The sequence below is a fragment of the Crocuta crocuta genome, unplaced genomic scaffold, assembly GCF_008692635.1.
Source record: "Crocuta crocuta isolate KB4526 unplaced genomic scaffold, BGI_CrCroc_1.0 scaffold111, whole genome shotgun sequence".
Taxonomy (NCBI): Eukaryota; Metazoa; Chordata; class Mammalia; order Carnivora; family Hyaenidae; genus Crocuta; species Crocuta crocuta.
This window is the reverse complement of record NW_027527611.1, coordinates 2,195,284-2,223,044: the sequence shown is the minus strand read 5'-3', so window position 1 is coordinate 2,223,044 and position 27,761 is coordinate 2,195,284. Positions and strand designations below refer to the sequence as shown.

The 27,761-nt window shown below is 43.0% G+C and overlaps 1 protein-coding gene across 1 annotated transcript in view; it reads right to left on the bottom strand.

The window, feature by feature from the left end:
- Positions 1–27,761, bottom strand: part of CSMD1 (CUB and Sushi multiple domains 1) — a 1,564,948-nt gene that overhangs the window by 92,174 nt on the left and 1,445,013 nt on the right. The window contains exon 49 of the mRNA XM_077771883.1: positions 5,424–5,609. Within this exon, the coding sequence (XP_077628009.1) occupies positions 5,424–5,609 (186 nt within the window). The remainder of the gene's footprint in view (positions 1–5,423; positions 5,610–27,761) is intronic.

Below are 27,761 nucleotides of genomic sequence, written 5' to 3'. Positions count from 1 at the left end.
GCGGGCACGTAGGACCGCGAGGCGCGGGGTACGGGCCGCTGCCCTGGCCTGGCCTGGGGGTAGTGCCGGNGGCACCGCGTGGGGACCCGGTGGGGTAAACGTGGGGGGAGGGAGGGAGGGCTCCTGAGTCCCCACCGACGGGCTGTGGGGGACGGGAGGGTTGTCGGGCCCAGGCCCGGCCCGGCTTCCTATTCTTTCTCTGTTTACCCCACCCTCTGGGGGGGGTCTCTGAGCGAATGAGTGTGCTCACACCACCACTCCTTACACGCGCCCCCAGTCCTCAGGAAACGGGGTTGATACTTGGCCTGCGGAGGACAGGCCGGCGGGACGGGCGGCCGGAGCCTCGGATCCACACTGCCCGGCGGCCCAGGCCCCCCTGGGCAGGTCCGGGCAGTGCCACTCAGCTGCTGTGCTTTCCAAGTGCCCCAAGTGTGCCTGCCGATCAGTGTCACGACACAGCTGTCCCCGGGGCGGCAGGGACCTCCAGGAGGGCAGGGCCAGTGCCACGGGACACCCCTAGGGGCTTTGGTAACGACCAGTCATGTGTATTTGGTAGCAAAATGCAGATTTGGGCCATCTCAGTTATTTGCTTTTTATTCAATCACGGAGATAAGGAAAGCATCGCCGTCTCCATCGGATTGTTATAACTGAATGACGTAGCACAGACATGTGGACGCGGTCCAATGTCTACAGTTACTGTTCAAAAAAGTGGTCTCAATTATTACCATTGTTCCCCCAGACTGGGGAGGAGGGAGCAGAGAGAGAGGGAGGCACAGAATCTGAAGCAGGTTCCAGGCTCTGAGCTGTCAGCACAGAGCCCGACACGGGGCTTGAACTCACCTGGGCTCAAGTCAGACACTCAACCGACTGAGCCACCCAGGTGCTCTGAACCTCATCTAATCACTTCCTGCTATGACTGTATCAGGGGGTCCCGTGCATTTGTGCAGACTCCTAGGGCAAAGGCTTGTTTCTGGACCTTCCTGTGGCAGCACCCGTAAGCCCGATGTCCTCACAGAGTACACATGACTGAGGGCTGGGCGGCTGAGCCGGGGGTGAACAGCACCTCCCAGTGTGGCCCCCATGCCCTCTGGCATATCTCACACACTTCCTCCCCAGGATCCAAGCATTTTGTCTCCTCCTCTCTTTGTGAAATACACTACTTCTTTCTTTCTCTGCTCCCCAACTAAGGACTTAAGAAGCTATGCTATGCCTCTTTTCCTCCTAATTCTGTCACAGTTGGCTCTTTATGTTGGAGTTTTATGATGCCAACCCATTTATTGGTGAATATAAACCATTTGCATTGACATTCTGGAGTCCAGGCTGTAAGCAGAGCTAAAAATCTGGGGGTGCATAAGTGCTTATACCCCAATGAGGCGTGGCCTTAACACTTAAATATGGCTCATACAGACATAAACCCAGTTTTCATTTATACACAAGGCATCCTGCCCAGCACATGTTCAGGACGAAAGAACTCAACAGTACAGTGACACGCTAAAGGGTCTTGCTCACTGCACCCACCTGTAAAGTCACAGGCACATATGTGAGGCAGCCTTTAATTTCAATCCAAAGGTAATGCTTTATCAGTTAGAACAAAATGTCAAAGAAAATGCCACTGAAGCTGTGTGTCTGTGACCCCCAGTAAGCTGGGTTATCTTTAGGAAAAATGAAGGCTTCAAAGCTTTCCATCCAGCTTTAAAGATCATAGAAGTATCTTGGTCCATTAGGACCTTTTTGGTAAAATCAATTATTTCCCTAGAAATATTTACAATCTAAGACAAGATCAATTTTATAGGAAACTGCAAAGTATTCTTTCAAGTTTCTAAATTGTTGCATTCATATTAAATACGTTTTGAAAAATGTCTCATTTTATATTGTTTTAAGCAAATAAAACAAAAGGGAGAAGTCAGTGTGGCATTGGCAAAAGAATGGACACATGGGTTGGTGGAGCAGAGAAGGAAATCCAGAAATGGACACCATGACCATAAACCATAAACACAGTGAACCGATCCTGGCAAGGGAGCAGAAGGCAATACAGACGGCGCAGAGACTGTCCCTCAGCAAACAGCGTGGAGCCCGCTGTCATCCCCGTGCCGAGGTCAGTTCAGGGGCTGGCCCTACACCAGCCACAAAACGTACTTCAAGGTGGATCAGTGACCTACATGTAAATATACACCTCTAGGGGGTAACAGAGGAGAAAACTTAGGGGACCCCTGATTGCGGGGATAACTGCTTAAGTCAAACACCAAAGGCTTGTTCCCAGAAAGAAAGAACCGGTAAGTTCTACTCCATGAAAACTGAAAACTTCTGCTCCGCAAAAGACACCATCAAGACTGAGAAGACAAGACGCAGCCTGGGAGTAAGTAGTACTTAGGAAGTACGTCGCTGATAAAGGACTGTCAGCCAAAATAGACCAAGAACTCTTAAAACTCAACAATGAAGTAAACATCTTTTTTTTTTTTAAAGGGCAAAAGCCCTAAACATAAACTTCACCAAATAAGGTAGACAAATGGCAAATAAGTATATGAAAAGATGTTCCACATCGTACGTAATCAGAGAAATGCAAATTAAAACGAGGAGGTGGGGTGCCTGAGTGGCTCAAGTCAGTGAAGCATCTGACTTCAGCTCAGGTTATGATCTTGAGGTTCGTGGGTTCGAGCCCCTAAATCAGGTTCTGTGCTGTCAGAACAGCTCAGAGTCTGGACCCGCTTCAGATTCTGTGTCTCCCTCTCTCTCTCTGCTCTCCTCCCCTGCTCATGCTCTATCTCTCTCAAAAAAATAAACATTTAAAAACTTAAACACACACACACACACACACACACACACACACACACACACATTGTTAGAAAGGCTAAACTCCAGAGCCCTGACAACACTGAGTGTTGGTGATGCTGTGGAACCTTAGGAACTCTCACTCACTGCTGGTGGGAACGCTAAATGTGCAGCCACTTTGGAGGAGGCCTTGACAGTCTCTTAGAAAACTAAACAGATTCTTGCATAGGATCCAGCAATCCTACTTCTTAGTACATATCAAAGGACTTGAAACTTATGTCCACACAACACCTGCACTTGGACACTTACAGCAGCTTTATTCATAAGAGCCAGCACTTGGAAGGAGCCTAGGTGCCCTACAGTAGGTGGGTAGATAAATGGACTCTGGTCCATCCAGAAAAGGGAGTATTATTTAGCACTAAAGATGAAGGGGCCATCAAGCCATGAAAAGACACAGAGCAGCCCTAAACACATATCACTAAGTGTTAAAAACCAGGTATCTGAAAAGGCTACATTGTGAAAACTTTCAACTCTATGACTGTCCAGAAAAGACAAACTGTGGAGAAAAAGATCAGTGGCTGAGAGCAGGTGAGGGGCGGGGGTTTGGGGGTGGATATCAGGGAGAGCACACGGACTTTTAGGGCAGTGAAAATCGTCTGGATGGCACTACAATGGTTGATCTCCGCATTTATCCATTTTTCCAAACCCACAAAACGTATGATGGCAAGAGTGAGCCCTAATGTAAGCTATGAACTCTGGGGGACAATGATGTATCGAAATAGGCTCATCGGTTGTAACAAATGAAACTCTCCATCTGCTGGTGAGGAATGTAGATAACGGGGAAAGGGTTTATGGGAATCTCTGTACTCTGCTCACTTTTGATTAAACCTAAAGTTGTTCTAAAAAATAGCCTATTGAAAAAAAAGGACGTGAGAATAAAAATTACCTTTACATCACTTTCATAGTTGCCTTATCATTGATCATGTCTTTCTCAGACACTCTACAAATTTTAAATGGCTTTGACTTTAAAATCTAGCATACACTTGACATTTTAAGCCTAACACCCAGAGAACTTAAACAAAACAACACAAAACAAAACACCAAGGCCTGTTTTCCAGAATCCCTGAGAGTCAGACCTAGACACGAGCATGTTTTGAAGCTCCTACGTGATTTCCATGTGTTCCCAGAGTACAAACCACTGCATGATGACAAGGACAGAGGATTTAGGACTGGAGAGAATTGATTTCAGCCCCAACTCTGCAAACCCGTAGCTTCCATTTCACTGGTAAGTTAATGTGTGCCTCCATTTTCAGAGCCAAGCTATTTGAAACATTTGCACAGAGTAGTCACTTTATGTTGCCAACATTATTAATAACAACCTCTAAGCATGTGCAAAGTAAGCAGGGTCTTAAATGCCTAGGAAATTAATTGTTCTCATCATCAGTAAACCCAAACATATAGTGTTATTGTCATCTGTGGAATTAAACTCATTTTGAGGAAATAATTTTATTTAGGACAAAACTTAAAAACCTACTGATATTTCTTATTATTCTAGCTTCCTGTACTATTTCTTAATTGCAAAAAAGCAGTACTTTATTCAATAAAAACTGAGAAATAATACTACTATCTCAGTGGTGTCTCACTGACTGCCAGGAAAAGCAATAATTATTTGAAAAATAAAAATAGATGATAATGATCACAAGGAGAATAAGAGGTAGGCAGGAAAGTCAACTATATTCTGTAAACATTTATGTGTTCGTAGCTAAGAAGTTTAAATAATTGTAACATGATCAAAAATACTATTCACAAAAAGGTCAATAGACCACTTTTATCACCGCAGATCATGTGGAAACATTTTTCAAATACCTTCAGAGCAAAAGTATTGTATATGTAGAAATATTATATAGTTTTCAATTTTCAAAAATTAGGTAGTTATGTTATTTCCGACTTGAGGCTAGTTTTAATATAGCTGCAATGAAAGTTTTGGTGTAAACTCTGTGTGTGTGTGTGTGTGTGTGTGTGTGTGTGTGTGAACTTTTGTTCACTTTGGCTCTGTGTTATGGACTTAATTACTATTTTTTAAGACTACAGTTCCAGAATGGGCCCAAACTCCTGACCCTCTAAAGAATATTATTTTACACCATAAGTAACTTTAAACCTTACTGCACTTCTCAAATCAGCGAGTCATGTACTGAGCATCATACGATGTAGCGTGGGTGATCCACGAATGAGCCGGCACGGCCTTGAATGTGAAGGGCTTTACCAAGAGGCGGAAGGGGAATGGGAAACTCATGCCGCCCTCCGCCTCCATGTGTGTGGAGAGACCCACTGCCAGGCTGCGCGCCCCTACACCCCCTGGAATCCATCCATCCACATTGAAAGAGGCTGCGCGGGCAAGGCTTGCTGTAAACCTCAGAGGCTCTAGATCCTGATGCAACCGACATGATTCTCTCTGACCGACTTTTAAGAATCAGAGCTGACCTTACATGGTTGGAGAATTTTGTGTGGAACACTTGTAATCGAGCTGGATGCGGGGGCCCCAGCCCTCACACGCCAGAGGCTCTCTGCACACCTGGGAGTCTGGGGTTCTCTCACCAGTGACGGGTGCCCCTGAGTAACCCTGCCAGGATGCGCGGAGGCGCGTGGACACTTACGCGTACACGCAGGGGGCTTCCCTGTGTTGTTCCACAGCCCGTCTTCGCCACACACGGCCGCCGCGTGCTGGCCGGCCGCCAGCGTAAAGCCCTCGTTGCACTCGTACGTCACTTTACTGTCCAACGTGAACTCGTTGCCCGTGAATGAACCGTTTCCCGGGGCCTCGGGGATTCCGCAGGACACGGCTGGAAAGGAAGGGCACAGACGCGGGTTATTCTTACAGGACTTTATGAGGCGCTCCCTGTTCTGTTTCTGGTTTTGTCTCTAGTACGTATACACATGGGAAGATACTTATATTTCTTTCTTATGTTTATTTAGTTTTGAGAGACAGAGCATGATCAGGGGAGAGACAGAAAGAGAGGGAGACAGAGAATCGGAAGCAGCCTCCAGCCTCTGAGCCGTCAGCACAGAGCCCGACGTGGGGCTTGAACTCACGAACCGTGAGATCCTGGCCTGAGCCAAAGTCAGATGCTTGACCCACTGAGATGCCCAGGCTCCCCTAGATATTTATATTTTTAAAGAGTAGGATAAACATACACATTTTCAAAGTTCTAAGGATCTTAAGAGTTAATGAGATGCTATGGAAAATTGCTCAGAAAAACACAGGTGTGATTATCATCCCAGAAGGTAAGTCTGAACACTGTCATACGGTTTAACACACTGAGGTCTTTTCATCAGATGGCTGTGCTCGGGATTACACAGTGTCCTGCTTTTCACATGATTTAATACTGGAAAGAAAGATAAAACGGTATCTCTCCCAGCACAAAGTTTACCGCCATGACGGTGCCGAGATTTCACGGGATCAGAACGGAAGGGAACAGCCTGACCTCCCTCGGCCTCGTCCCCCATGAGTCCTTTTCCTTGAAGCGCCACCAAGTTCTGATAAAGGGCAAACCACTCAGCCGACGTCATGCGTGCACCCACAATCACAGCATCTGTTATCTTATCAACTATCTGTCAGAAAACCGGGCCTGAGGAACTGAAATATAGGAGGAGAAGGGGTAGATTACCTTGAGCTGAACAGCTCAGCCCTCAGGCCCTAAGCAGGCCTGTTTTCAGTGTAAGGCCAGGCAAGAAGCAGTGTGAAGGATGTAGGCATTTTTTAATGTTTCTTTATTTTTGAGAAAGAGAGACAGAGACAGAGAAAGAAGAGAGAGAGAGAGAGTAGTGCAGGGCAGAGAGAGAGAGACACAGAATCNAGTGTAAGGCCAGGCAAGAAGCAGTGTGAAGGATGTAGGCATTTTTAAATGTTTCTTTATTTTTGAGAAAGAGAGACAGAGACAGAGAGAGAAGAGAGAGAGAGAGAGAGAGAGAGTAGTGCAGGGCAGAGAGAGGGAGACACAGAATCCAAAGCAGGCTCCAGGCTCCGAGCTGTCAGTACACAGATCCTGAAGGGGGCTCGAACCCACCGTTGAGATCATGACCTGAGCCAAAGTTGGAGGCTTAACCTACTGAGCAACCCAGGCACCTCATCAGGGTTTTGTTTTTTTTTTTTAATGTTTATTTATTTTTGAGAAAGAGAGACAGAGACAGAGAGAGAAGAGAGAGAGAGAGAGTAGTGCAGGGCAGAGAGAGAGAGACACAGAATCCAAAGCAGGCTCCAGGCTCCGAGCTGTCAGTACACAGATCCTGAAGGGGGCTCGAACCCACCGTTGAGATCATGACCTGAGCCAAAGTTGGAGGCTTAACCTACTGAGCAACCCAGGCACCTCATCAGGGTTTTGTTTTTTTTTTTTAATGTTTATTTATTTTTGAGAAAGAAAGAGACAGAGCATGAGCTGGCAAGGGGCAGAGAGAGAGGGAGACACCGAATCTGAAGCAGCTCCAGGCTCCAAGTTGTCAGCACAGAGCCCGACGTGGGACTTGAATTCACAAATGTGAGATCATGACCTGAGCCAAAGTCGGACCCTTAACTGACTGAGCCACCCAGGTGCCCCGAGGAACAGATACATTTTTAAAAAAACAAGAAAGATGAAGGGAGTGTTTAGTATAAACATTTCTTTCTTCAGTTTACTAGCTCTGATCCAGACCCCTCTACCATGAGACAGAAACCAAACCAAACCAACCCAACAGATGCAAACCACCTGTCACGGGAAGAGCCTGGAAGGGACAGGGACACAGAAGAGTTAGGCAGGACAAAGATGAAGAGTAAATCCCACGGATACACACCCAACAGCTGCATCTGTCAGAGAAACGTGCGATAACTTGTGCAACGGCCTTCCGTTACTCCATCAATATTTAAGGTCTTATTCACCTCATGGACTTTAAATTTGGGTAATTTGAAATTTCTCCCTCATTGGTTCCAATGAGGAAAGCTATGTGGCATGTGAGAGCTGGAATGATAGACTGAAAGAGCTTACCTAAATTTACAAATTTACAGGTAAGGAAAATGGAGGGTCAGAAGATAAAATGACTCCCCTAGGGTATCAGAGCGGCTGTGTAAGACCCGGGGCCACAGCACAGCCTGGTGACTCCCAGCTACCCCCACACTCTGTTCCGTAAGAGCCCCGGGGAGGAGCAGACTGACCCATGGTGGTGTGGTCTGAGTCTTTTCACTGTTGCTTTGTTCATTTTGCTGAGCACAATTCTTAAACAAATGTGATGGAAAATTATCCAAGAGGTAAATTTTTTTTTCATGTGGTGGTTTTTAAAAATCAAATATCTGGAAAGTCTAAGTACTCAAATTTCTCTTGTGTTTCATTTTATAATCTGCTGTTTCAACATCTAAATATATATATACATATGAAATACTTATATATGAAAAGTACATTTACAATTACATGAAAAAATATACATGAAGCATACTATAATAAAAATTTGTAGTAGCTAGGGGATAATAAATCGTAGACCTATAGACATCATTTTGAACAAAGCAGCCATTGCTTTATTGAGGCAATGTACCAAGCATTTGCAAAATGTTCATTCTCAATTTCTGAGCGGCAGTGAATATTCCTTGTGACTGGATCTCTCGGGATCAACAGTCTCTCGTCTCCTCCCCAGTCCCTCGCAGAGTTCACTCAAAGAATCATTTGCTCCTTCTCACAAACCTTACTGTCCCTCCTGCTGGCTGAAGCACGCCCAGGGTTCAGTTTCCTTCTGGCTCTCATTTGGGGTGAGAACCCAATGAAATGACATTTCTCTGGCAGGTGCAATGAGAAAGATGACATTCTACAAATACCCAAGAAACTCTACCTTAAAGGGATTCATATCCTGGAGGCCCAAACAGAAAAGGTTTCTAATTTACTTCTGCTAAATTTGGAGGCTTATTTCACACATGAACCCTGACGCCAGGGACTTCAGAAGACCCACTTTCTGTCATCTGATCAGTCAACGGAATCTTTTTTTGGCCTTGAGCGATAGGTTTTAGCCTCTGTAGGGTGTCTGAACAACAGGCTGTGTGGCAGGGCTTAAAAATAAAGGTTGGCAATCAACCAGTCAAGAAATTCTAACACTTCTGATTCGACAGAGGTTGGTGGCATGATCCTTACAGACTCCCTTATGAGAGAGACTCCTGCTAATGTCTCGTATCAGTCATCTATTCATTCCTTTCAAAAATTTTGCATGATTACTATGTGACAGATACTGTTTAGATCACTTTTTAAATGTTAATGAGTAAAATGTATGCAACTTTCAAAATGCTCAATATGTTCTGACTTTTATTATAGCTACAGGGAATACATCTTCTTAGTATTTTTTTAATTGCACTAATATAGCATTATATTTCCTAGGCAACCTAGGCACATCAACACATACTCAGCCTATACATATATCTTTTGTTGAAGAGCAAGACTTTAAAGTCAGACTTCTCGATTAGTTCCTGTCTCTGACACTTGTCAGCTCTGTGATTTTAGTTCAGTGACAATGAATGTCTGTCTGCAGGTTAATAATGGCCACTTGAAAGGTAACTGTAAGCAGTCAATGAAATAATTTACACAGAATAAAGAACATTGGTTGATACAATGTAAGTATTCAGTAAATAGGAAAACATTATGAGGTCCCTGGGAGGCTCAACTAGTTAAGGGTTCGTGATCTTGGCTCAGGTCATGATCTCACAGTTCTGGGATCGAGCCCCACGCCAGGCTCTGCACTGACAGCAGGGAGCCTGCTTGGGATTCTCTCTCTCCCTCTCTCTCTGCCTCTCTTCCATTCTCCCTCTGTCTCTCAAAATAAATTTAAAAGAGTGAGTTGTAAGGATTAACTCCTTGCATCTATTACTCCTTGTAATCTATTTCTTAAAGAGACCAAAGAGGAAATCAGTAGTAAATTAGCTTATTTCTACTACGTAGCTCATGACATATTTAACATTTTGGTTTTAAATATATAAATGGAAGAGCTCCAATGCCCAGCATCATACTCTTCTTTTATAATATGAACCCTTCATGGGATTTTCTTTCTTTACGTATTTAAGACCAAACTATAGCCACTGTTGTCTTTGTAGGTTTAATGCCTCTCTGATTCTTTCCTATTTCCCACGACTGCTCCCTATAACTGACAATGACTCCCTTTCTTTCTGCTACCCCTCAGCTCTCAACTCTGTACAACTTGTGCTGCTCTTTTTTCTTTCTATACATTTTTTTCCCTTCAAAGGGCTCTTGGGCTTTGACTCTCACCTTACGCTTATGATTCTCATATCTTGACATCCACTCAGTCCACGTGGTGATATCACCCATTGTCCAGTTGAACAATGCTCACATCTCAAGCTAAGTGTGTGTAAATCCTGAGCTTGTCACTGGACCCTCACTGAAGCTACCTTCACAAATTTTTTCCCCAGGAATTCAAGTTAGATTATTTCATTCACTTCTTGTTTACATGGCTCTGATTTGGTTGGTGGCCAAGAGTTGCCTGTTTATTTGCGTATTTGTTCACACTCTATCAGTATCCTAGCTCACACACCCAGTATCTCAAAATAGAATGTCCACCTCTTCATTTTCTGAACCCTACTCACAAGGCTAAGGCAAACCCACAGAGAGATCAGTCACCCATACAGTGAAGCCTGGAACAAAAACAGCATCCAGCAGCAGGGATGCCTATGGACTGGTTAAGGTAACAGGTATATTTAAGTAATAACATCTGAAACAGGACATTCAGACAATCTGATAGGTACAACGTTTCTAACCAAAAACCTAGTTGAACATCGGGAGCATAAACAAAAATGAACTGCATATAACATTAATAACTGGAAGAATGGAGAGCCCATGAAATGCTCTGTAAAGGATAGCATGTGCCAAGAGGTACAGAATTAAACCCTTAATTTTGTTAAAGTTCTAAATGAACTCAGCCATGTTTTGTGATGACTTTTAGCTTATTCCAAATGACCATTTTGTTAGTAACATGTGTTACGTAACCTCCCAAGAAGAACTATCCCCCAAACTGATAGTATTTAACTTCATGTAACTTGAGCATTACTGTATTTCTGTGAGGTACATGTAATAGTTCTTACTTTATTTTGCATACTGGTGAATGGACAGGAGAAATATTTTTGGAGAAACAGATTTAGAGATCAATAATGGTGCCCCTTGACACAACGTTTAGCGGAGTGTGTAATTCTGCTTCTGGTCAAATAAATCTATCGAAATATCTAACATTGTTCAACGGGAGTATTAGCCGCATCTCTAACATATATTTCATACATCCTGCCAATCAAAGCATAAGAACAATTCTTCCTTCACTCACTTGACAATATTATCTACTATGTGCCAGGATGGGTATCAAGCACAGGCCAAACAGTAGTAAACAACACTGAGCTTTCCCTTTCCCTTGCGGACCTTACAGTTTACTAGGGAGATTCTACTAGTACTCGATGAGACAAGTGGGCTTCGAAACAAACACACAACGATGGATTGTAAAAGCTGTCCTCAGTGTCACAGAGACGGAGCAAGGTGCTGAAAGAAAGAATAAATGAGGAGTGTTATCTAAATTAAGACAGAAAGGATTCAGCTAAAGCTTCAGTATTGAAGCCCCAGGCCTCAAGTTCTGGAAAGCACCTTTCCACAGAGGAGGAGGCCCGCCTGAGACAGGAAAGCACTGATCAAGGGCCAGCCTGGCTGCGGAGGGCAAGCTGTCTAAAGCAAAGATTGAGAGATCATTAGAGAAGGTGTTATTCACAACTGTGGGAAAGAGTCTGGACTTTAAGCTACAGACTTCAGAACACCTGAGGATTTCAGATGGGCAGTAACACAAACCCATCTGTGTTTCTCGGCGAGGTCATTCCAAGCACTGCCTGCAGGATGGACTGTGAAATGGTCACAGGACAGCCGTGCAGGAAGATCATTCTGGAGGTCCCCGGGAGAGGGGAAGGTGGAGGAAAAAGGTGAGAAAGGTTAGTAACAAGTGGCCCCAACAGGAGCCACTTTGGTCTGTGGACTATGTTGAGCTGAAGGCAATCAAGACCCTGTGGGCTCAAGAGAATCATTTGACCTTCCCTTAACTACCTAGAAGAATTTAAATTGGGGGTCTTTACAAGAATGACACTTTTAACCAGACATGGATTTTATCTAGGTGACTAAGCCGTCCATATGGCAAGGCAAAGATTTAATTACCAAACATCCGCTCTTGTACTTACTGACTTGGGAAATGCCCTCCTCACATCTGCAGCCCGAGGGTCCTATCCCATTCCTTAGCTCAGGAGGGCATGGACACCCTGTTCTCTTTCTGTCTTTGAACCCTCATGTATGTGGGGTCCTCGTACGTATGAAATGCGATTTGATTTTTTTCCCCTGTTCATCTGTCTCACGTCAATTCAATTTTTAGGCCAGTGAGAGGAAACTTTAAGGAGTATAGAAAATTTTCTCCCTCCCATCCCAACAAAGTGAATGCCCTGGGACACACTCAGAGGCTAGAATCAGCAGAACTTGATGGTTGTAGGAGGGAATTCAGGTAGGGGCAAGAAAGAGAAGTCTATTAAGCAGCCGGGTAGACTAGAGACTCATTTTCTGAGACAGGATGGAGAGTTCTGTCTTGGCATTAAGACCCGGAGGTGCAAAAGATGTTTCAGTGGGGCAGTTGGGCTTATGCGTCTGGATTTCAGAAGCAAGCATGGGGGACCAGCATAGAGACAGAGGCATTTCTAGTAACTATTGGTGGTCTCCATAACGGATTCCTTGAATCACTCAGACTCCACTCTAGCCACAGACTGCATGGCTGGACTATAAACTGAACATGGTATCCTGCAATCTATGGGCAACTTTTAAGGAACAGCAAATTCTTATCTTTCACTCAGTTTTCTTGGTAAAAAGACTTGTCACTGTTTGTTTACTGATTCATAATTTATTACAATATGTACCATGGAACTAATTTGATGGAAGAATAAAACATATCAGCACATTACAGATGCAGACCTTCTAAAAGAAGACATAGAATAGCTTTCCTCAGATATTGGGGGAATTGATTTCTCCCACAAAGATATCTTCATAAATTTATATGTTAGGTTCATCTTTAAAGTTTTATAAGTTTTATTAAAAGTAAATATATTTTAAATTATATATATATATATTTTCCTACAAATTATTTAGTGTGAATTGTAAAATTATCATATAATTTGGGGAAGGCACAAAGCATTAGTCCCATTTTATAGATAATGGTTCTAAACTAAAAGTTAAGCAACTATAAGTAATACTGGTAGTTAGTTAGTGGGGAAATGACACCAAATAGGTAAATAAATGCATCGTCTTTCTTGAAAAGAGCCAAGGAGTCCTTAATTATCCCAGAACTAGTTGGCATTCTAATATAACTTGTAATTGGAATTTTCAAAAGGACTTCTTTTGCTACATTGGAAAAGATAGATTTCAGGTTGCCTGACAGGCCAATCATTGTCTTTCCCAATGTGATATAAATGGAAATAAATACAAAGAAGAATTGAGAAGGATGAGATAATAGTTATAATTTTATGATTCAATCAGCAGTGATTCTTCTTTTTAAAGCAAGAGTTTCCTGCTAATAATTTAGTTCTATTTAAAATAGTGGCAAATATTCTTGAGATACATGGACACAAAATTTCTATTTTTTCCCTCCTTTTGTGCAGAACCTGAGTTAAACAGTTGAAATTAAAATAGAGTGAGTTGATCATTTAAAGTCAATTTCCGCCTGAATGTCATAGGTGTTTACCACAACTGGCCAGAGTCCGACTTTTTTTTTGCAAGAATAAGATCCCTTAAGAAATAAAACGTAATGTGACACCTAAACCCAGAGTATGTGGTTGTAGGAGTGCCCCCTGCAGAGATGCAAGATTGGAGCGATGGTGTGGACGCTCACATTAGTGCTCTCAGTGGCTATGCCTTTGTGCTCTGAAATCCGCTACAGTTGGCAAATACTTTAATGTTACTCTGTCTTGGCTTAAGAATCCTCATCTGTAGGAGGACCTGGGGGGCTCAGTCAGTTGAGTACCCGACTTCGGTTCAGGTCATGATGTCACGGTTCATGGGTTTGAGCCTCACGTCAGGCTCTGTGCGCACAGCTCAGAGCCTGGAGCCCGCTTCGGATTCTCTGTCTCCCTCTCTCTCTCTCTGCGCCTCCCCAGCTCATGCTCGGTCTTTCTCTCTCTCAAAAATAAATAAGCATTAAAAACATTGAGAATCCTCATCTGTAAATGAAGTTTCTCTAGGTCATCTGTGTGGTCTCATCTCTAAAAGTTTATAATTCTTCCCCAAAGCTTCCTCGTTATCTTCAAGAGAGATGTCCCTGCCCTGCAGCCACTTCCTCCTGCTACGCTGTTGTCTGGGGTCTCTTCCCAAATCAGTACAACATAAACATGGAGGGTGAAAGTAAGGGCGCAGCTCTGCCTCCCTCTTACAGGAACATTTAGGAATCTGGCTGGGGGTTCTCTGCGCACTGCAGCGCGGCAAGCGTGTCCTCTCACTCCTGACACTTCACCACTTTATTTTTAAGAAGTCAGTACACAATTATTTTGTTTACCAAAGAACTTAAAACACTGTTAAATGTCTGCAGAGCTGTTAATAGTTTTTGTGACCTTGTACTGGAGTCCCGTTCTCTGCTTACAAGGGACAAGCATCTCATTAGGTTTCCCATGAGTAAAACCGAGTTTGTTGTTTGGCCAGAATCTGCCAACTCTGAACATTCCAATAATCACTCAAGCCAACACAGGATGACTTCTGCATGACAGGCCTGATGGGGACCATTGGTAGAATATGGCATTTGCGTACATTATAATTTAAGAGTGTGTCTTTGTAATAAACACTTGTCTACCCCAGTGATTTCTTCAGGGCCTCCCACCTGCCTCACACCAGCCAGAGACGGTGTGGGATTTAATCAGTGAGCCTTGTGTACCTTTGCTGATGGAAGAGAAGACATCATATCCTCAGCTATATGACTGCAGGCACAAATGTCGCAAGCTGGCATACAAGCATTTTGAATTTGATTGGCAGACATTTATGTAATCTTCTCTTTCTCTGTAACTTGTTCCATATAGCCAGTGATTTTAAGTAGTGATATAGGCGATCCACAAAGTGAATAAATTAATTAACATTTAAAACAATATATAACAAGGGGTAAAATATGGTTCAAGAGCTTCTGGACCAAAAAGTATATATCAGCATGGCCAATATCTTCTAAATGAAAGGTCACCACCACATTCGGTGTGTTGAAAAAGGTAACACAATGTGTTACAAGGAAGGGACCTCACTCCTCTACTATTAACTTCGACTGCAGACAGTAAGTTCAGGAAAACTGTTCAGTGCAAGTTGTGCATTGCCAGGTTTGAGGTCTTATTTCTGGAACACAAAGCAAATCTAGGTATCCTGTGTCACTTGAGCTGGGCCTCTGTTGCAGGCCCAATATCCAAATGTGAGCTCCGGTGTGGGAAAAGTATCACAAGTACATGTACACATGAGAATTAAAGCTTTGTGTGATGATTTTATATTGATTTCTCTTTAAAACTCTATAGGAAAAAGGATGGAATATTTGAAAAACCATGGATTCAGCAAAAGGGAAGTCTGAGTTGGTTATTTATTTGTTTATGACTCAGAAAATTTGTGGTGACTCGGTGGCTCAGTCGGTTAAGCATCCAAGTTCGCCTCAGGTCATGCTCTCATGGCTGTGATTTGAGCCCTGTGTAGGGCTCTGTGCTGACAGCTCGGAGCCTGGAGCCTGCTTCGGATTCTGTGTCTCCCTCTCTCTCTGACCATTGCTTGTTCTCTCTCAAAAATAAACATTACGTAATTTTAGAAAATTTATGAAATTTATATGAGCTTTTGTTTCCTTATCTGTGAAGTAAGAATCGTCCCATGGCCTCATCAGGGTGACCTTGGCAGAACGCACAATCTAATGCACACAGCAAAACATCGGGTGCACATTAGACTCTACACAAACGGTAAAGTTTATTATTTCACGATAGAAAGCATCTTTCTTCAGATTTCACATAAAGGAAAGCCTTCTTCAACTCTCTAGAGTTAACTAAAAATGAAACCCATATGGAAGAATAGGTTTCCTGTCATCATGGGTACGAAGGAAACCCGTGATGGTTGATCTCTCAGACCCCGTGTGCCCCCATCAGTAGAGATTAGGCGGTACTTGGCTGAAAGTGGAGATGTGAAGTTTAGCCCTGGCCATGCTAGGAGCCGTCCACGTCTCCTCAGGGGCCAAGGCCGGGTTGCATGAGAACTAGGAGAGATCCAGCCACCCTAAAGCCCTGGGCACAGGATGCTCTTGATCACCTGCACAGTGAGGTGGCAGACATGGACCACATTACTGAGAACTCTCCACCTTCCAACAACGTCATCTCCTTTACTAGTATAGTATCCGGCGTCACCCACTCCTGAGGGCCTGAACAGAACAAAACGGCAGAGGAAGGGTGAATTTGTTCATCTTGCTTGAGCCAGAACACCCCCCATTGTTTTGCTTTTGTAGAGGGGCTCCCCGGTTCTTCTGCCTTCGGATTCTGGCTGGGACTTAAACACCCCTGCCCCCACTCCAGTCTGTGTTGGATTCCTGGTTCTTGGGCCTTTGGACTTGGAATGAATTACACCATGGGTTTTTTTGGTTCTCTGGCTTACAAACAGTGGATCCTGGGGTTCTTTGCCTCCAGAATCACACGAGCCCATTCCTCTAATAAATCCCGTGACCTATGTGTATCCTGTTGTCCTGCTCCCCTCGAGAACCTGAATACAACCACTGATGGAAGTGAGCGTTGGACATATTATGCAAATTGCCAAGATTCTTATAACTAGCAAATGGCTGTGTCGGGGCTATGATCTGAGAGGAGCTGATGCCAGAGTACGGCTCTCAGTTACTGTCTTACTGGCTCCAAGGCGTCACCTGCTGTATTTCACTACATTCATATTTTCTAGTTCCAATGTCCAACCACCAGTAATGAATACATACACGCATAAATAGCTTAGAAACACACTTTAGAAATATGATTCTGAACATATAGGGGCGTCTAGGTGGCTCAGTCAGTTGAGCGTCCAACTACGGCTTAGGTTATGATCTCACAGTTCATGGGTTCGAGCCCCGCGTCGGGCTCTGTGCTGACAGCTCGGAGCCTGGAACCTGCTTCGGATTCTGTGTCTCCCCTCCTCTGCCCCTTCCTCGCTCATGCTCGGTCTCTCTCTGTTTCTCAATAATAAATAAACGTTAAAAAAATAATTCTGAACATATAAAAGTCATGGTGAATGTGGGGATTGACGGTAATATTTCTGGACCTATCATTATCATTATTATTATTACTAAACTCTCCTTGTCTTCCCTGATTTCCCAAGTACTTCTTAGAATAACTGGATACTAAGCAATACCGGATGCTAAGCCAGCACCCAATACATCACTGATATCATGCTGAAGGTTGAGATAGAAAATGATGGTAAGAAAAAAAAAAAACAAAACAAGGAAAAGAATGGTGAGAGAGGAGGCAAAACACGGGAATGACCACGAGGCCGTGGATCTAACACGTCATCCTGACTTCATTCATTCACTGTGGACAGAGGTGATATCCGATGCTCAAAAGAGAGCATACGCTAGCATCAAAAACGCCCTTCCGTTTGGTTTGAGGGACAAAGAAAGCCATTTCTGAAAACAGGGCAGGTTGAGAGAATTCGTGACTTGTGTCTGTGGACCTTGAATGCAAACAGACGGACAATGGGGGAAAAAAGGCACCTGGAAAACGCAGAATAACAGGACTCAGCTGGGAAGTATTGTCAGCTATTCTGAACCTCCTGCAAACACATAGTGCCTCAAGGCGCAAGGAAAAAGAAAAAAACAACAACCCACTAATTTGAAGCAAACAAAGAGGCCAAGGCAGAAAGGAGGCCCGGTAGGTCGGCATACAAATGGCTAATCGCAGGGCGAGGCTCTGACTTGACAACAAGAGCGGCTTAGGGGCAAAGCCCTGCCTTCAGCAAAGGTTGTAGAAAAGTAACTGACCTGTGCACATCAGCTTCTGGAAAGCTGTAGGAAGGCACAACTTGTTAAAAACAAAACAAAAACTCAAAACAAAACAAAAAAAGGGAGTCATTTCTTTTTTTTATTTTTTAATGTTTTTATTTATTTCTGAGAGAGAGAGAGAGACAGAGAGAGAAAGAGTGAGAGAGAGAGAGAATCTGAAACAGGCTCCAGGCTCTGAAGCTAGCTGTCTGCACAGAGCCCGACGTGGGGCTCAAACCCAAGAACCATGAGATCATGACCTGAGCTGAAGTCAGACGTCTAACAGACTGAGACACCCAGGCACCCCAAGTGGGGTCATTTCTTAGGAAAATAAAGCAATGTTTCATTCAGTAAAAAGCAAGTATGCAGGGAGAGAGTGCTGGAGGAAAGAAAGGCACCATTCGGGCGCGTTTATACCAAATCTGAGCCACTCGCTCACTGCCACCGACTGCCCTGCAGAGCTCAGGCTCTCCTGTTTGTGAGTGACCGTGACCTTAATGCGCATTCAATCTGGCATCAGAGGAATTCCCAGACGGACTGGATGCACTCTACCTAGGGCTGCTTTCCATGGGAATCGGTATTTTGGGGGCATCTTTATTGAATGTGGGAAGCGGGAGGGCGTCATGAGAAGATCACGCTCTATCACTCATCCACGCAGATGCACGTGCTGTTCTAACCACGGACAATCCACTGGACCCGTTTCAGCCCGAGATTCACCACCTGCCAAACAGGACTTGTAACATGTAACTTGTAACATGGTTGCCTGGCCATTGGGTAAGGTTAGCGAGGGAACGTTTAGTGTGGCGGCACATGCGCCGTTCAGCACTGGGGGGGGGGGGGGGGCCCTTCTTTCTTTTACAAGTGAATAAATTGAGTTTAGTAGAGAGAGACCTTGTTGCCTAGTGAAAGACACAGGTGATTGAAAGTGTTTCTAGCAAAACAGATGCTGTAGGAATAAATTTTTGGCTATGTTTTATTTAAAAACTGCTGACCTAAAACTTTGGCTATGTTTTATTTAAAAAATTTTAAAAAATAACACAGAAAATGAAGAAGAAATAAAGGCAGCATATACGTAGGAAAGGCTGTTAAGAGTGACAGTGCTCAGAGCCAGATGTCACCTTTATACTTTCCCACAGTTAGAAATTCAAAGCCCCTCCATGTTCCTGCAGGAAAAGTTCTAGTGGTTCCATCCAAAAACATGACTACAGGGGCACCTGGGGGGTTCAGTCGGTTAAGTGCCTGACTCTTGATTTCAGCTCAGGTCATGCTCTCACCAGTTGTGAGTTCAAGCCCCATGTTGGGCTCTGTGCTAACAGCACAGGACCTTCTTGCAATTTTTTCCTCCCTGCGCCCTCCCATACCTCCCCTGCTCATATTCCATCTCTCAAAATAAATAAATAAACTTTTAAAAAAAGAAAACATAAGTACAATTTCTTAGAAATACCCAATATGAATTTAAGCAATTGCTAACTTAAACTCTGAATACAGTGGGAACTAAAGACAAATTAAGGACTTCATCTCAGAATCAAGAACCAGAAAACTTTTTTTTTCTTTTATGCCCAGGATATATGCATGTAGAAGGGCAAAAGTGAGAGAACAAAACCTTCAAAATACAGCTCTATTATATCCATGCTAGAAAACATTACTATAGGTGTCTTCCCATGCTTTTTTTTTTTTCCTCCAGTGACTTACACTAACCTTTTATTTAATGGTAAGTAAATAAATCAATGTGGTGAGGGCCAGAAGAATTTCCCTAGCACATTTAAAGAAGTAATAGATCTGGTATTCCCAGTTCATAAACCAACCATCCAATGTGTCTAACATTTCATGCAAAAAAAAGAAAAGGAAAATATAGATACATAGATACATGCACATAAATGATAAAGAGGCAGACAAAGATGATAAATAGATAGCCTACAAAATATCCTATAAGGGTGTTCTCAAAATATGAAAGGAAAAACAGGAGTTAACTAAAACTCATCAACAATCACAAACATCAATAAAAGCCGAGAAACCAGATTCCTTGGTAATAGTAGGAAAGCAGTAGAGATAATAAAATTTGAGTCTGAGGGACCATCCAAAAAGAAAATGCTTGAAGATTATCGTTTTTATGGGTTTAGAGGGTATCCCTGATACCCAGTCAAACTGTTTCTCCTAATACTAAATGAACTATGTAAACGTTGGCAAATTACTGCTCAGCAATTTAAATTAAAATTTAATAATACTATGCAGACTTTCTAACCATATTCTTGAAGGCTGATTACTGAAATCGCCCATAGGCCATGCAAAGATGCATTGGATTGTAGAAAACTGCCTATTCTTCCAAGGGCTTCTGGCTCTAGCTCTTCCGTACAATTCTTGGTGCTTAAACTTCATTTTCATTAACGGCGCTACTATGACAGGTAATGAAACGGAGCATCCTAATATTTAGCACCTCACCATTAATTAAAAATTGGAATTTGAATATATTCAAATGAACCACCCCATGACAATCTAGACTTGTGGTTCATTTGAAACTCAGCCTTGGACATAGGGAGAATGAGGTGACACATAAGGAGATAGAACGAATCAGCGACGAATATAAAATTTAAATTCAGTTATTGCAGACTTTTCCATAGGGAACTGAACAGCCTAAACAGCCAGTGTAAAGTCATTCTGGAAGTAGGCGGGGTATAAATGAACCAACTACGTGCATAAAGTGAATTCTGGGGCACTCTAATCCTTGACTAGCCATGGCTCTCTCCTCTTCTTTTGTCCTAATTTCTGTAGAAGTTCAAATAAAAATATCCAAGAGCATAGTAGCTTTAGTAAAACAATACTCATTGGTTTTTTCGAAAATTGGACACAATGGTATCTGTCAAATGGTTTTATAGATTTCATATGGACGGAAATCTGATCCTAATTCTAGCAAAGTCCTTTGGCATCGGTTTCACGGATAGAGAGGAGGATATCACCACTCTGATGACTGCATGGTAAGGGAGGCTCCAGAGAGATCAGAAAACTGAGCGGCACAATTGGAAACTCACATTTAAATTTATTTCCCACAATTCCCTCTGGCATCACAAATGCATGGAATGAAGAGTCAGTCACTAACACGGCTGAGGTGAAATCATTACTTTCAGTTTCTGTTGTCAGCCTCAGTAGGAGATTCTATCTGGGATGAGTTGAGGGTGTCACTAGTTACTAACAAAGAGGTAGAGACCAACAAAATTCCACCAAGGTTTTCAAATTGTCTTTCTCTCATCTGCAAGTCTGTCCAAACATTCAAATTACTGCCCAATTCCTTCAGCCCCTGTGCTCCCTAAATCCCATCTTTTGACCTCAGTGACCCCTGTTCTGAGCCTGATAGTGGATGACAGGCCAGCGGGGCTTCCTCTAGGGCTCACTGATCCTTCGGGTTAAAAGAGAGGATATGGGTCATTAAAGCAATCCTTATGTTCCTAGTGAAAAATCGAGGCCCAGAGACACTGAGTTTTTTTCACAAGTTCACACAAATATTTAAGAGTAAACAGAATCAGAATTTAAATCTCAATATATCACTTTAAAGTTAGTTCAATCATTCTCTTTCATATGCATAAATACTATGCCATAATTATATATGTAATGTATCTGTATACAATATACTATAGCGATATTATAGACTCCATTATATATATAATATTGCTCGGGCGCCTGGGCGGCTCAGTCGGGTAAGCGTCCGACTTCAGCTCAGGTCATGATCTCACGGTTTGTGGGTTTGAGCCCCACATCGGGCTCTGTGCTGACAGCTCAGACTCAGAGCCTGGAGCCTGCTTCAGATTCTGTGGCCCCCCTCACTCTGCTCCTCCCCCACTCATGCTCTGTTTCTCTCTGTCTCAAAAATAAATAAACATTAAAAAAATTAAAAAAATATATTGCTATAGTGAGGAGAATTAGTTCACATCCTCACTTTAATAATATTAACATAATAATGTCAATCAACATTCTTCAACTAGTATTACACCATAATATATTATGTTAATTCAATAAGTATATAACATATAAAATAAACATGCTATTTAAGAATTATAGTATCTTATATTAAAAGTCAATATTTGATCATATGTTTATATATCTTTTTATATAGTTTTTATCCTTTGTTTCATAGATTTAGGCACTGTAATTACTACAATCATCTCACTGAACCTTCAGACTAAGGACTTGTATTGATATCATTATCTTCAGTTTAAATGGGGAAATTGATGTCCAAAAATATAATTATTGACCCAAGGGTCGGATGTTACCCAAAGTCAAGATGTTACCCTAGGGCCAAATGTCTCAATCTGAAAGTATATGTTCCTTCAACCACATCACAATGGCCTTTTTCGTCATAATAAATAACAAAAAATACTTTATGATTCCCTTTTCCCCAATATTTCTATCTAGGAAGAAAATCTCATGGCCCATGTCACTAATGTCTCCAGATTTTCATAGTTTGAAAACTACTTCCCCACTTTTTCTATCCTATTGGCTTCAAAAAATCTGCCAGTTTGCTGCCTAATTTAATGCTTACTTGCTTTTTAAAGAAAAACACAGACCTTTATCATCCTTCCAAGACTTTAAGAATTCATAACAGAACACCCTGTTTGACGTCACAGAAGCTACTGAATGGCCCGACATGGTGTGAGTTGCACGGGTGATCAATAGCGCTGATCTATAGAGACAAATGTGTGTGTGTGTGTGTGTGTGTGTGTGTAATCTCCTGCTTGAAGATCATTAAAATATATTTCTAGCAAAGTTCTGAGAAAAAAAAAGATCAAGCCATAGTCAAAACACTAATCTTCAACTGGACATGGTATTATTTCTCAAGACTTCAAAGTTAAAAGTAAAACAAACAAAAAGCAACGTCCACTCCCTGTCTGAGCGGCCACACCTTCCTGGAAGGTGAATGTACACGGGCACCACCATCTGGTCAATGGCACTGCGGACACAAATGCAGACGACATCAAATCACCTCAAGGCAGACACTCCGTCTGAACCCTACTGAGTGGGCTTCATCGCAAATATGGTATTTCTTCTGCGTATAACTGGCCAGCAAGCACGCAGTCCTATGTGGTCAGCGGCTCACTCAAACTACAGCAACCTGTGAACAAGGTCGTGAGTTCCAGTCTCCCTTTAATTTGATCTCCATTGTTTTCCTTCCTGTGACCCCTAGAAGTAACTATCCCATCAAATGAAATGCCCATGTGTAAGCTGCTGGTCTATTACAAATTGGTGCAGTAAATTATTCTCAAGATGATGTATTCTATAGCCAATGCTCTTATAAACCATTTTCTAAAGGACGTCACTGATGATGGCTTGTAACAGAGTCAAGAATATCAATGACTTTCAGAGTCTAACTCCCGGTGCATCACAGACCGATGCTTCCCCAGTCTAGGTCCACAACCAACATCAAGTTTTCTGGAGTCCGTCCCTGCAAACCCAAGCTGTGATCATTAGAGGTGACAGGGCTTGTTTCTAAACTTTTCCATGGGAGAGTCCAATTTCAATAATGTTCTCTATTAATTTGACCCAACTAGAAATACGGAACCAGAAAATATAGCAAACTAATCCACAAAACAAACACCTTGCACTAAAATCAACAATGGAGATTTGACAGTTAATTATAACTGCCTAAAAAGGGAAAGCTAACAATGAATTTTTTAACATTAAAAAAATCAATCACAGGGTAAATTCCTATGCCAAGAGTGTATTATTTTAAAGAAAAATGCATTGACATGGACTAGAAAACAGTCACCAAACTTTCTTTGCCATGGCCAAAATGCGTTTGAAGAATACAGTTCCTGGGGCAGGCACTTAGGTACGTGTGCCCAGAATTCCTCAGGCCAAATTACAAAACTATTGGAATAATCTCAGCTGTGTCATCTGTGGGTCTCTTTCTACCAGTGTCCTAGTTCTGATTGGGATCCGAAAGGCAGATGTGGCAGAGGAACGATGCCAAGAATATGACCTTTTATCTCCACTTGTAGCGAAGCCCCGAGGTTCTTCGGTTTCAATCCACGTAATTACACTGCTTGGCAAGCTCGCTGAATAGCTGTTACTTTCTATTTCTTTCCTACATTAGGAGAAAAGGGACAGAGGGTGGAACTGACCTGGAGGGTTGGAGGAGCCAAAGACGAGGACTTGGGGGATGAGAAGGGAATACTTTATAGGCTGGAGAGGTGGCCAGGCCTCCTGTTGGCTTTACGCCAGCTGCCCTAGCAGAGTAACGTTCCACTGGGGGCTTAAACGACAGAAACGCACAGTCCCTGGCTCTGGAGGGCAGAAGGCGGAGATCGGGGTGTTGGGAGGGTGAGCTCCTTCTGAGAGGCCTGAGGGAGAATCTATTCCAGGCCCGTCCCCCTGGCTTGAACGTGGCCATCTTCCGCCTTGTCTTCTTCACGTGGTCTTCCCTCTGTCCCAATTTTCTCTTCTTAAAGGACAACAGTCATATTGGCTTCAGAGCCTCCCACAACGACCTCATGTTAACTTGCTTACCTCCGTAAAAACTCTCTAACCAAATAAGGCCCCACCATCAGGCAGTGGGGATCAGGACTCCAACGTACCACACGTCAGCCCGTAACACCGTGTAACAGTACGAACACCCCTGCACTTCCGCCGTCTAGTGCGCCCCCTACCCAATCACACGGCTCCCTGGGCCACGTACACCCTGCACGGGTCCTGGGATTTGTGGAAGTGATTTGTATTTCTACAACCTTGTTACCGCTATATTGGAAAGTTGAAGACAACATCACCCGTGGCCCAATTGCAAAGTGTGTTTTTTTCCAACAACAGCATTTATGATCGACATCTTATTAAGAGAGGCAGTGGATGCGATGGCGGAACCGTATTTGTTTATTTGTGAGTTAGTATCAATGACAGTTATGGTCCAGCTATTGTGCAAAACACTGGGGATTCAAATATAAGATAATATCTCTGCCCTTAAGAATAGAGATTTTTAACATACATTCCTTAGATTCCGGCACCAAGTCATCTAGATGTCTGTAACCCTGCGTGTTCCAGACTCCGTGGGGCACACGCAATCAGAGTCAGAGGGCCCGAGAGCAGGGAGGCTGGGAGGCAGGACTCCCCTCTAACAAGAACTTCAGGTCATTCCTGTGAGCTTTCCAAGTTGAAAACCACTGGTCCAGGAAGAAACTGACAGACATACAAGGACAAAACCAAGTGGCAAGTGTCGAGACATATGCGCGAAGGATGCTACGGGGCCCTGGGGTAGGGGCACCTAAGTCCCCCTGGAGACAGAGAATGGCTTGCCTCCGGGAACTCACGAGCAGTGGTGAAAAGGTGACTTAGAATTCCACACCATTTTCCAGTTGCCCATTTTGCACATATAACTAGTCACTGTGGCTCTTATACAAGACCATGATCTATTGTTCAATGTCAGGTGGCACCTTACACGGCACACGAGGCACCTTACTCTCTTTACTCCTCCTTGCCTGGAACAGATTTAGAAGCCATCCTTTTCAATGTGCTGCATGCCCAAGTAGAAAGTTCCGTACGGACTCTCCCCTCTCGGCTCTCAGGGCACATCCTCCCTTATATGAAGGTCCAGGGTGCAGGGAATACTCACGGACCGGTCGGGCTGTTTTGGGAAATGTTTTTCATATTCCATGTCAAAATCATTTCCCAATGTCAAGCACAAAAACTACCTCAATAGGAATTTCCTTGAATGCAAGATACAGGGCTGACCTCTATTAGGTACTCTTATCAGTAGGGCTCTGGATTCTCTTTTGGAAAAAATCCTGCCTTCCGGATTTTGTAGTTCCTGGTCCAGAGCCTCATACAACAACTGCTATGATACAAAATCACCCCATATGTACATCTGCACTCACTACTGCTTTGATGGTTGACACGTTCCAGAGACAGACAGAAGACACAGGCCCCTGTGATACACACCGTGCCAGGCATGAATGGAGAAAACGCATTCCTTCATTTGGTGAATAACCATGCTGGGTTTTTGAACCCAATAGAGGAAACTGTATGTCTTCCACAACATGTCTGAGATACAGTTTACAAACTGGACACGAGAACTCGTATTGGCTGTATTATAATCTGCATTCCGGTCTGATCCTGGCATATCATCTAGGGCAGAGGTCAGCAGATCATGACCTCAGTGTCAAAACCAGCCTGCAGCATTTTGGTATAGCTCATCAATAAAAAAAAAAAGAAAAATATAAAAAATGGCTCAACCAACAGGATTGGGAAAAAATTTAAAATGATGAGTATTTGCAGCGCTTGGGGGGCTCTGTCGGTTAAGTGTCCGACTAGATTTCAGCTCAGGTCATGATCTCAAGGCTCAGGGTGTCAAGCCCCATGTCAGGTTTTGTGCTATCAGCACAGAGACTGCTTGGAATTCTCTCTCTCTGCTCCTCCCTCACTCGTACTCTCTCTCTCCTTCTCAAAATAAATAAATAAACTTAAAAAAAAATGAAGAGTATGCAAAAGAAACTATAAATGACGTGCAAAGACTGAAACATTATTACCTGGCCCCGTATAGAAAAAGTTTGCCTCCTTTTTCAAAAGGTGCCTCCTTTTGATCATCATGAAAAATAAGAGAAATCTCTCACCAGCTTACTTAAATATCATTGACGTTATTATATATTTATTTAAAACAAAATTAAAGTAGGCTTCATGCCCAGCACAGAGCCCCATGTGGGGCTTGAACTCATGTTCCTAAGATCAAGACTTGAGCTGAGATCAAGGGCTGGGTGCCTAACTGACTGAGCCACTCAGATGCCCCAATATCATGGACTTTAGTTAGGCATTTGTAATTTCTGCCAGAAAGCAAGTCAACGAGTACTTACTGAAAACATTGATGGATGGAAATACATTTGTATCGTATAAGAGAGTTCCGTTTTTATTGGGTGCCTCTTAGGACCTGGCTCTATGGTAAAGATTTCACGTCAAATTTTTCACTTACTCCTTCCAATAAGGTGGCGGGGAGTATTCTTATCCCTATTTACAGATGAGGAAGCTAAACCTCAGTGAAACCACACTCTCTACCCAGGTTCATGTCAGTCAGTGAATATCAGGGACAGCTGGGATCCACATCTAAATTTGGAAGACTGGCTGAAACAGGATTAGAAATAAGGCCCAAGGATTCAAATCCTATAAAGAGATCTGGGGCTAATGCGTCAGGTAGGCAGATTTGGGCTATCTGAACTCTGTGGGTTCATAACCCAGTAACTTAGACCATATCTGCATGGTGACCATAACCTATATTCATGCATATACATATTTTCTTATACATCATAACAGGTAATTTGGAATTTAAAAAACACATTCTATTAAATTTCCAGAAACACTGCATTATTATCATGACACATAGAAGCTTGATCATTTCAGAGAGGCAAACAAATATGCACATGAATAAAATAACAAGAGTCATAATTATCTCACGAGGGTTCTATGCTCATAAAAAATTATTAAGGTTTACAAAATAACTCAAGTTTTATGGCAGGACACATATCTTCCTAATTTCTGATAATGTTGCTATTTTTATTTTTTTAATGTTTACTTATTTTTGAGATAGAGACAGAGCATGAGTGGGAGAGGGGCAGACAGAGAGGGAGATGCAGAATCCAAAGCAGGCTCCGGGCTCTGAGCTGTCCACACAGAGCCTGCTGCAGGGCTTGAACCCACGAATCGTGAGATGATGACCTGAGCCAAAATCGGATACCTAACTGACTGAGCCACCCAGTTGCCCCAATAAAGTTGCTATTTTTAAAAATTAAAAAAATAACATTTTCCTTCTGAAAGATGCCCTTTCAGGAGGTGAAGGTACACGCATGATATAATGGAAATAACACAGATTTTTGTGTCTGAAACACATGGGTTCAAACCCCATGTCCAAGGTTTAGTCCTTGTGTTGCTTAGAAGGGTCACCTTAGAGCACTGGACTCTGTAAGGGTCGAAGAGCTGGGAAGACCAAAGGCAGCTCATTCGGGACT